Genomic DNA, 10,669 nt, shown 5'->3' on the forward strand with positions numbered 1-10,669 from the left:
TAAAATACCGAAATATCGAAACCGTACCGAAATATATATTATATTACACAATACACATATTATTAATTCTAACATAAATATTAAAAATCTAAAATTTTACTTTTCTTTATTCTTTAAGTTCATAAATTAACTCTAAGCAAGCAACAATACATTTGTAATGATCAAATTTATTCATTTATGTATAATTTTCTCCCTCTCGGTTGATATTTGATGATTTTGGACAAAATTTTTGTCAACAAACGTTTTTAGTTTTGTACTTGAGTACTTTAATTAAGAATATTACAGTTTATGACTCTTATACTAGTTAGTATTCAAACCGAATAAACCGAAACCGGAAGGTGAAAAGCCGAACCATACCGAATTTAATTAGGTACGATATTGGTATAGCATTTTAAGAAATTGAATACCGAAAATACCGAACCGAAATATCTAAATACCATACCGTACTGACCGACGAACACCCCTACTTACATCGGTTATGAGTTTAAAATTAAATTAATATTTTGTGACTATTTAATTTTTTTTAGAGTAACAGAATCTCTATTATATTAAAACAAAATTAGAATTTGCTTGGAAATGAGCTGGACCTATTTCTCCTCTGTGTGGGTCCCACACGTCCTCGACAGTTATATTGCCCAACTAACCAACCAAGCCGTCAAAATATGACCACACGCTTAATTATTTTGACAAAATCAACGGTTATGATCAGTTCAATCTTGTAAACTTCTATCCATATTTAAAAAAAAAAATATTTTCAAAAATATGCACTTTCCATGGACCTCGGCACCATTTTTTACATAGTTGTTGAAAGTTTTAAATTCTTAACTGTCACATATAAATAATCCATTATACATAATTCATTTCACACTGTATCTACATTTTATTCTTTGTTTCCTCATGTTCTGCCATTGTTGAAAAATTGAAGCTTTAAGCCATAAACTTGTGGGGTCCCATTTGAAACATTCTTTTGCTTTGCTTACCAGAAAATATCTGCTAAAAAGGTTAGAGTACCTTTCAATTTTACTTAATGTTAATTTTATCTTAAAAAGTCAAAGTTGTTCTTATGCTAATACAATTAGTCAGTTTTGGTATCATATATAGAAGAATTTTTGCTGATAAATTCTTCATTTTGGTTGGTTTCTTCTCTTTTAAAGTCTTTTATTTCCTACTGTATATTTGTTTTCTCCATTTTTTTTGCTGTTTTTTTCTCTTCTGCTATTGCTTAAAAATTGAAGCTTTAAGCCTTAAACTTGTGGGGGCCTATTTGAACATTCTTTTGTTCTTAATGTTTGATTTAACACCACTAATTTCTTTTAAAAAGTCAAATTGTTATTATGATGATATTATTAGTCAGTCTTTGGTATCATATCTAGAAGAATTTTTGCTGATAAATTTATCATTTTGGTGGGTATTTTATTTTTAGGTCCCAAAATTGTTAGTGAGTTTTCAATTCTGCTCTTTTAAAGTTTTTTTTTTCGTACTGTATTTTTCATATTTTTCTCCATTTTCTTCTGTCATTGCTTAAAAATTGAAGCTTTAATATCTGCTAAAAGGGTACTTTCAATGTTTAATGTTTGATTTAACTCCATTAGTTTGTTTTTAAAAGTCAACGTTGTTCTTATTATGATAAAGACTCAGTCTTGGGCTCTTGGTAGCATATCTAGAAGGATTTTTTGATGATAAATATTGTCTCCTTTTTTTTAAATTTTGGTGGTTTTTTCTTTTGGATTTTAGGTTCCAAGATTATTTGTGAGTTTGGGTTTTGCTCTTTGGAATTTGAAGTATCAACAGTGTCCAAATGGGTTGGAAAGATAAGATTAAGACTGTGTTTCAGGTTTGTTGGCCTTTTTTGCTTTGTCCTTTTTTATTTCCCTTCACTTTTCATGATATATTTTTACTTCTGGTTTTATTTATAGTTTTTGATTTCTGGTTCTGCTTATGAATTGAAGTTCTGTCTTTATTCTCTTCCAATTGTCTTTTACCCCATATGGTATATGGTACTTAATTGTTTTGACTGTCTTGTTTAACAGTTCTCTGCAGAGTTTTTGATGAAAAATCCAATTAATTAAGCAGGCTTGTAGATATGTGAAATCCTAGTAAATTTTGAAGATCTTATAGTGCATATACTGTTTTTATTTATTTGTAGAGTAGTGTGTACGCAGACTTTAGAGTTTGTTTCAGGTAGACCCTGAGCTCAAGAAAGATAAAAAGAAGAAGCAACAACAGATCTCATTTTAAAACGTTTAAACATAACAAATTTTTGTTAGTAATTCCCATTTCTGTTGATTTGCCAGTAAAAAATCTAAAAGACTTCTAGTGCTATTTTTATCTTATATATTATTTTGGACTTAGATGAGCTTAAATGGAGCGATATGGACAACCCGAATTCATAGCCAAACCCAACTTGTTTGTGATTGAGGCGTAGTAGTAGTTGTTGTTGTATTCACATTTCTGTTGATTATGTTGTGTGTTTCAAAATGAACTACTTATTCATTCTGGTTTTGCTAACTTCAAAGAACTTTTGCTTGTTAGAATGTTTTATTAACTGAACAATCAATTTGATTACTACTTTGGTTTTGCAAATTTGGTTACTAATATTTCTGTTTCAATCAAACAGGGCAATACAAATGAGATTGAGCTCGGGTGCGGACATACTATTAAGTCTCATGGATCATCAGTTGCAAGAATTCACATGCATGACTGGCTTATATTGCTGCTGCTCGTAGTCATAGAGATAGTCCTTTATGTCATCGGTCCATTTCATCGTTTTGTTGGAAAGGATATGATGACAGATCTGAAGTATCCCATGAAAGATAATACCGTCCCAGTGTGGTCTGTTCCTGTAAGTGTACCTATAGCTTTTTAACATATCGAGTTGAGTATCAATGTAATGTAGAGAAAGTTTATTTAAATCTCAGAGTTTTTAAGTTTTTCTAACAGATTTCTTTGATGAACAGTTATATGCAATTATATTGCCTATTATCATCTTTGTTCTCATCTATTTGAGGAGGAGGGATGTCTACGATCTACACCACAGCATTTTAGGTAATTTCTTTTGAGCAATTTTCAAATGGGAGCCTTGGCGTAACTGGTAAAGTTGCTGCCATGTGACCAGGAGGTCACGGGTTCGAGGCGTGGAAACAGTTTCTTGTAGAAATGCAGGGTAAAACTGCGTACAATAGACCCTTGTGGTCCCGGCCCTTCCTCGGATCCCGCGCATAGAGGGAGCTTAGTGCACCGGACTGCCCTTTTTCTTTAGAGCAATTTTCCCCTTTCAAACTACAGTACATCATTCAGATCTTGGTTTTCTTGATTTCCTTCTTAGTTCTCCATGGTTTTTTCATTTTTTTGAGGGAATTTTCGGGCAATGGGGAGCGGGGAGTGGAATATTCAGCAGACGTGATACTTGCCTCTGTGACTTTGATTTTCATTGTTGTAGTAAAGGGAATGTTCTCCCGTTGTTTGCTAAGTAACTTTACTAATTGCTTAACCAAAAATTCCAGGCCTCTTATTTGCCATACTAATTACGGCTGTACTCACGGATGCCATCAAGAATGCAGTAGGCCGTCCTCGACCTGACTTTTTCTGGCGTTGCTTTCCTGATGGTAAAGATGTATGTATCCAGTTCTTGATTTTCTGATAATGCTACTCTTTCCTAGTAAATGCTTTAGTGAATCAAAGCTTCCATATTTTAGCTGCGCAAAAGCACTTTAGGCTGCAAAACTTGACGGTTCTTTATGTGCTTTCTCGTTCTTCTAGTAATTATTGATCAAACTGCAATAGCAAAGGGTAGCAACTTAGCGCATTTCTATTGAACTCAATAAAAGTCTATGTATGTCTATCTGATATTCTTGATTGTCGTAACTGACTTACCAGGATATCGCATAAATTGGTGCTCAACTCTTTCATTAACTTTAATTATAGTTTGCTTACTGGTTCATTTCTCGTATTGTTTTTAGTTTTAGGATTCTATTATTGCCTGTTGTTGTTTTCATTTTAGTCATCATACTATCTTGCTATTTTCAATGCTTCTTTTCTATGGCTCCTCGTTGTTGTGTCTGGCTGTCTTCTTTCATTATTGTTGTGCTTATACTTCACTGAGCCTAGGGTCTATTGGAAACAACTTCTCTATCTCAGCGAGATAGGGGTAAGGTCTGCGTATAAATTACCCTCCCCAGACCCCACTATGTGGGATTACACTGGGTTTGTTATTGTTGTTTACTGGTTCATTTGACTCATTTTCCGGTTCTTTCTTCAGGTTTATGATCAGTGGGGAGACGTGAAATGCCATGGTAAAGAAAGTGATATAAAGGAAGGACATAAGAGCTTTCCAAGCGGGCATACCTCATGTACGTAGCTCAACATTCTCCGATTCCACTATATCCAAGTACATCAGATCAGGATTTTGGAGATTTTTAGTTGAAACCTTTGATAAAGATTGCTTATAGACTTCAAAAGGAGTTCTGCATTTCATAAAGTTTGATCCGACCAAGTTATTGTTTTTCTTTGCAGGGTCATTTGCTGGTCTCGGTTTCCTATCATTATATTTGGCAGGGAAGATTAAAGCATTTGATCGTCGAGGGCACGTAGCAAAACTATGTATAGTTATTCTTCCTCTCCTAATGGCATGTCTTGTCGGCGTTTCACGTGTGGATGACTACTGGCATCATTGGCAAGACGTGTTTACCGGAGGATTGATAGGTTCGTCTTCTAGTTCTACATTGTGTAGTAAATGATGGTTGCATTTCAATTTTTTCGATTAATATTCCTTGTCATTGACGTTTCAGGCCTTGTCGTTGCAACACTCTGTTACCTGCAGTTCTTCCCAGCTCCATACCATACAGAAGGTATGGTCTCCACTAATCTCCTCCTGCTTTATTATATTGTGTATTAACTCCTCGCGATTCAACAAACCTTCCTTTAGTACACTGTACAGAAGTTGCTATGTTTTAGACCCCCTCAACTTGTTCGGGATTGAAGCATAGTTGTTGTTGTTGTTATTATTATTACACTACATATTGCATCAGTAGAAGTCCAGAAGTGCAACAGCGTTTTCTCTGTTAATTTCCTAGGGATTTTCTTTATTGTCGCGATTCGCGAATGATCAATGAAAGGGATAGAACCTAATAGCAAGAAGATTATGGTGAATTTATTTAGATCTGGACAATTTTGAGGACATGGCAAAAAATTATCAAAGAATTTAGCATAATCTGATAGTCATATGTGGCGGAGCCGGAAATACAAACAAGAGGATTCAAAACAGTATACTTAGGGTTTGAAACGTATGACCTAAAACAACTGTGGACCACCTTTACACGGTTTATATATAATCAAAAAGGCGTTTTTGCGCAATTTATACAGTATAATCGGTGAAGGGGATTCAATTGACCCCCTGCCAACACCTAGCTCCCCGGTCATATGAACGACGGCTTGGAGTCTCATTCTTTATCTCTAGTTAATATAAGTTAATCTTAGAAGCTCATGACTTGTACTAACCCGGTTGGATATCGTTAAATTTACTTCTTTCTTTTATTATCTCTGTTTTCAGGATGGGGACCATATGCATATTTCCGAGCAGTGGAGGAGTTCCGCAGTAGCACGCAACATGTCCACCCTACTAACGGAGGATTAGAGGCAGAGCGCCCGGAGGTACAACTGAATCAGCGATCCGGTACAAATTCCAACCCTTTTGAGGATGTGGAGTACGGCAGAATGTGAGACATATGGACATTGTACTCCTATGTTTTATCTTTGTTCAACTAGCTCAGCTTATTATTTTCTTGTGAATAAGTTAGGCTGCATTTTTAGTTGTATGTTCCTACATATTTTAGCTTTTGGGACCTATATTCGTTTGTTACTTGTGTTATACTGTTGTTTGAGATCGATGTTCTGAGTTTCCTGATACAAGTACATGCTAGCTGCTATGTTATGATCTAAGTTTCTTGTTGTTTTATACCATGTAACAGTAGCCGAGTGTTAGCCTTGTTTGTAATAATAGCTTTGATACACCACTTAGTGTCTTTTGTGTATCTTCTATCCCTAGACGTCTGTTACTAGTTGTTATCTTTTTGTTTCGGTTTTTTGATTGCATTACCTAGTGCTAGTTTTGTATTTTTATTTCGGTTGTCAGATCGGTTTACTTGTTATTGCCCCTCTCCTTTTCCCTTCCTGAGCCGAGCGTCTACCGGGAACAGCTCTTTAAAAAAAGGCAGAGGTAAGGTCTGCGTATATTCTACCCTCCCCAGACTCCACTTGTGGGACTACACTGGGTATATCATGTACTTGCAATGCTAGTAAGCAATAATTGCTGTTTGCATTAGGCTAGGCTATCTATATCACATCCCTTGCGTTGGGACCCTTTTTCGGACCCTCTGTGAATACTTTGTGCACCGGACTGTCCTTTTTTTTTAAAACTTGCTATGCTAGTAAATTTAGATGTTCAAATCTAATGTAGAATAAGAACAATGCACAATCTATAAATTTAGCATATATACCAAATCCAAGAAACAATTTAGGATCCTCCTGCAATAAACCTCTTATGAAAGATTTCGTCTTCCCTGTGATGACATTGTATAAGTAAACTTGAGGGGTATGCATATATGTAAACGCATAAGGCCGTTTTCAGTCGTGTCTTGGGATATTTAGGAGGAACGATAAGGGTGTGATGACCCAAAATGTTATCTTTAAATTTAATAATTAATTCTGTATTCTAAGACCTCAAAAAATAATATTTATCATTACTCGACTTGCGTGCACAGTCCGTATAATTTTTCGGAAAGTTTTTGTGTAAAAAATGGATTAAAATGTGAAATAAAGCTTTAAAACTCAACTGAGTTGACTTTGGTCAACATTTTGAGCAAACGGACTCATATCAGTATTTTGACAGTTTCGGTAGGTCCGTATCGTGATTTGGGACTTGGGCGTATGCTCGGAATCGAATTCCGAGGTCCCTAGCCCGAGATATGAAATTTTGATGAAAAATTAAAAGTTTGAAAGCTTAATGATTTTTAAGAATTTACTGATGTTGGATTTATTGACACCGGATCCGTATTTTGGTTTCAGAGCCCGGTATAGGTCCACTATAATATTTATGACTTGTCTGCCGAATTTGGTGAGAAACGGAGTTGATTTCGACGGGGCATTTTGGACTTAAGGAATATAGCAGATTTTCTAGTGTTTTGTTGCAAAATTTTTCTTCATCGTGTTCGCGGGGGAGGTCTCGCGATCGCGTAAGGCAATCTCAGAGGCCAGCTAAATTTGTTCTTCGTGTTCGTGAATTTGAGGACGCGATCGCGTAGGGGTGTGAAGTGGTACTTCGCGAACGCGTGGCCAAGATCGCGTAGAGTTAAGGAGGCTAAAGCTGAGCCACGCGCTCTACTCATCGCGAACACGTGAGGTCGTTCGCGATTGCGTAAGTCTGAGAGTCGGAGCATCACGTTCGCATGGTGTTTTACACGTTCGCATAGAGTAAAATTCTGGGACAACAAAGTTGAGCTTCGCGATCGCGAGGCTATTCACGCAATCACGATTAAAGAATCACTGGGCAGAACCCATAAATTCGGAAGTCGCCATTTTTACTCATTTTTGAGTTTTAAGTCTTGGATTTGGGCGATTTGAAGGGAAATTTTTACGACTTTGAAGTGGGTAAGTATTCTATAACCAAAAGTGATTATATTTCATGAATCCATGTCTATATTCATCATTTAACTCGGATTTAGATGGAAGAAATTGAAAATTTTGTAAAACTTTTCAAAAATTGAAAAATGAAGATTTGAAAGCCAATCCGATTCTGGAAATTCGATAATTTTTATATGGTTAAACTCGTATCGGAACGGGTGTTTGGATTTCATGAGTTTTTTCGGGAATCGAGACGTGGGTCCCACTGTTGATTTTTAAAATGAATTTCGGATTTAATCCGGAAAATTTGTAAATTAATATGAAATTAATTCCTAGAATTTATATTGAGAATATTGAATTGTTTGTGAATAGATTTGAAGCTTTTAGAATCAAATTTAAAAGGAAAAGTTGTGGTCGAGTAATTGATTGAAATTGCAAAGCGAGGAAAGTATCGTGGTTAACCTTGACTTGAGGGAATAGAACCCTTAAATGATTTGTTATGTGAAATGCATGTGAACAACGTATAGGCGGGGTGACGAGTGTCTATATGTCGTCAAATTAATTGTTTGCATAATTATTCGAAAATCATAAATTGTTCTAAGACACGAATTAATTGTTATAATAATTATTTCTCTCATATTCTTTATCAAATATTAATTCTTGAATTCCTGTAATAATTGTTACATGCTATTTGATTTATGTATCTTAATTGTTATTTGACATTTAGCATACTAAATATTAAACTGCCTATTTTCTCCACGATTTTTACAATTAATTGCTAATTGTCATTGTTTGTTCATAAATAAATTATAATTATTGTGTGCATTTGTAAGCACGTAATTTTTGACTCGTCACGTTTTTGAGCTTTTTTTAGTGTTAAAAATATTTATTTAACTTAACTTTAATTTTTATGGAGTTTTTAGTCAATTTTTACTTCAAATTACAATTTTAAAAAAATACAAAAATATCTTCACCTCTAGTTTAAGGTCAATTAGTATATTTATGTTTACTAGTATCTATGAATGTGCATTGCACGTTAATAATGGCACGCGATGATTTAAATATTTATTTATATAGGAACAATAAAATTTAATTAATGAGAGAAATTTTATGTATAATAATACAACAATCATCTAAATACCGAAAAATATTATTACATTAGCATAATTCATGAATTTAAAAATAAAAGGGCATCATCAAAACTTACACAAATGATCAATTTTTTCATGTTAGTTAGATAATTAAGTATTATAGTTTAAAAGTATTTAATGTGATGGTAACTTAACGAACACTTCTTTGTGGACAATATTTTTTTGTGTATGTTTTCTTCTAATGCTTTGGTTGCTCTGCCTTAACCAAAACTCTTGTTGTCCATCTTAATATCCCTCTTGAAAGTGCAACATACAGTTGTTCGTGCAAAAAATAAATATTGTGGTAAATATAGTCCACTATTTAGGATGTTTGTCCTTATACTTTATTTGTTATATTTGCAAAACATAAATATACTAAAAATTATTTTCACACAAATTTAAAAGGATATTCCTTAGTTTTAGAAGACGAAAGTTGAATTCATGGATAAGAATATACTTAGAAGTACATTGACTAATATCATAATTTTTGCATGTATGGCGTTATAGTCAAAACTTCTATATACCATCTGTGTATTATTACATAAGCTATTCGACGTATCTAAGTTTTTTAGTAGTATGACAAACATATTCTTTTTTTCAAAATTAACCTATACACAATGGAAGATTAATTTTAACTTAGTCTATTATATATACGGTGACACTAACATACGTAAGAAATAATAAACTTGACAACAAACATGTGCGGTAGAAAGCTATTTTGTATTAAAGTATTTAAGTTTTCTTCTTGGTAGCAATTATTGGTATCATTTTCTGCTGAGTCAAAAACTGAAAAATATTTTATTTTTATTATAAATTTTTGCAATCAACCTTTTATTTAGTTGATCAACATATGCATTTTTGCTAGTTAAGATATCTTCTTAATTCTATTATGCGATTTGCACAAATTACATTTTAATCTAATGATAAAAATATTTCTCTTATTAAATGCACTACTATTACCATTGGGATTGATAACGAAGTGTTCAGCAAAAACCAAATCATCCTTTATTGGTTGATCTTCTTCGTTTCTGACATGAAGCAAGAAGACACTGAATACTGGATCTGCTCTTACTTTATATTTCTTGTCAGTTGAATCTTTTTCATTTGAGGCCAGAAGTATAACTTTTACAATCTCTATTTTTGTCGATTTTGGAACTACTGGTAGTACTTGACAGAAATCACCTCCCAAACCATTAATTTTTTACCAAACGGTTCATTAATAAGAACTCTGGGCAACTATTTTGATCGTTTGACACTTTGCAATAAGTGCTTCAGACCATATTATTAATTCTGCTTTCCTTATAAATTTAGCATCATTGCTCTGTTTTGATATATTTGTGATAATTATTTAAATTGTTTGGAGAGGTATATCAAATCTAAAGTGGGTGGCCTCACAATAAAATCGTTGTTGGTACATCACTTGCTATTATTGCTAACAGTGTCATGCCTCTTGATATGATATTTGTAAGTAATGCATGACATAGAAATATTATTTCGATTACGCCCATTATACCAGAGTCGACTCTTTATATAGTCTTGAAAGCTTGTTCTTGATTAGGATTTAGCTTTGATTGTGCATCGTCAGTCACTTGTATAACATTTTGATTCTTAATAATATACTAACCTTTTTACTTTGTGTTCTAACGCTCTTTTTTGGAATAAATTTATGTATCCTAAGATATGTTTTAAACTTAAATAAGAATTTTACTCATATGATGAATTTAAAAATAATTGAATTAGATTCACTTGCTAAATAATTAATTAAAGATTTAATTATTTAGTTTTAACATAAAACATAATTTATTCTATGTTGATTCAGATCTTAATATCATTTCATCTCTTATTTTGAATATTTAATCTTAATTATAATTTTACCCAGTATAAATTTTATTTTCAAAGAGTAAAAAAATTGAGATGACATT

The 10,669-nt window shown here is 33.4% G+C and overlaps 1 protein-coding gene across 2 annotated transcripts; it reads left to right on the top strand.

Moving 5' to 3' along the window:
* Positions 1 to 762: 762 nt before the first annotated feature.
* LOC104114797 (lipid phosphate phosphatase 2-like) lies at positions 763 to 6,029 on the top strand. Of its 2 annotated transcripts, none has more exons than XM_009625327.4 (9): positions 763 to 1,001; positions 1,735 to 1,834; positions 2,618 to 2,842; positions 2,958 to 3,045; positions 3,504 to 3,613; positions 4,259 to 4,349; positions 4,513 to 4,701; positions 4,788 to 4,847; positions 5,549 to 6,029. In XM_009625327.4, the coding sequence occupies exons 2-9, from the start codon at positions 1,799 to 1,801 to the stop codon at positions 5,716 to 5,718; spliced, it is 969 nt and encodes a 322-aa protein (XP_009623622.1). In that variant the 5' UTR covers positions 763 to 1,001; positions 1,735 to 1,798; the 3' UTR covers positions 5,719 to 6,029. The 2 variants fall into 2 exon arrangements, with proteins under 2 accessions (XP_009623622.1, XP_033516811.1); XM_033660920.2 differs by lacking the exon at positions 763 to 1,001 and adding an exon at positions 1,104 to 1,132.
* Positions 6,030 to 10,669: the final 4,640 nt, after the last annotated feature.

This window comes from Nicotiana tomentosiformis, chromosome 10 (assembly GCF_000390325.3).
Source record: "Nicotiana tomentosiformis chromosome 10, ASM39032v3, whole genome shotgun sequence".
Lineage (NCBI taxonomy): Eukaryota > Viridiplantae > Streptophyta > Magnoliopsida > Solanales > Solanaceae > Nicotiana > Nicotiana tomentosiformis.

Excerpts from the sequence above, each read along its gene's own strand:
- LOC104114797 (XM_009625327.4), top strand. The coding sequence starts at position 1,799 with ATGGGTTGGAAAGATAAGATTAAGACTGTGTTTCAG. Across the intron at positions 4,350-4,512 it reads TCCAAGCGGGCATACCTCAT|GGTCATTTGCTGGTCTCGGT; the intron begins GTACGTAGCTCA and ends TTTTCTTTGCAG. Across the intron at positions 4,702-4,787 it reads GTTTACCGGAGGATTGATAG|GCCTTGTCGTTGCAACACTC; the intron begins GTTCGTCTTCTA and ends TTGACGTTTCAG.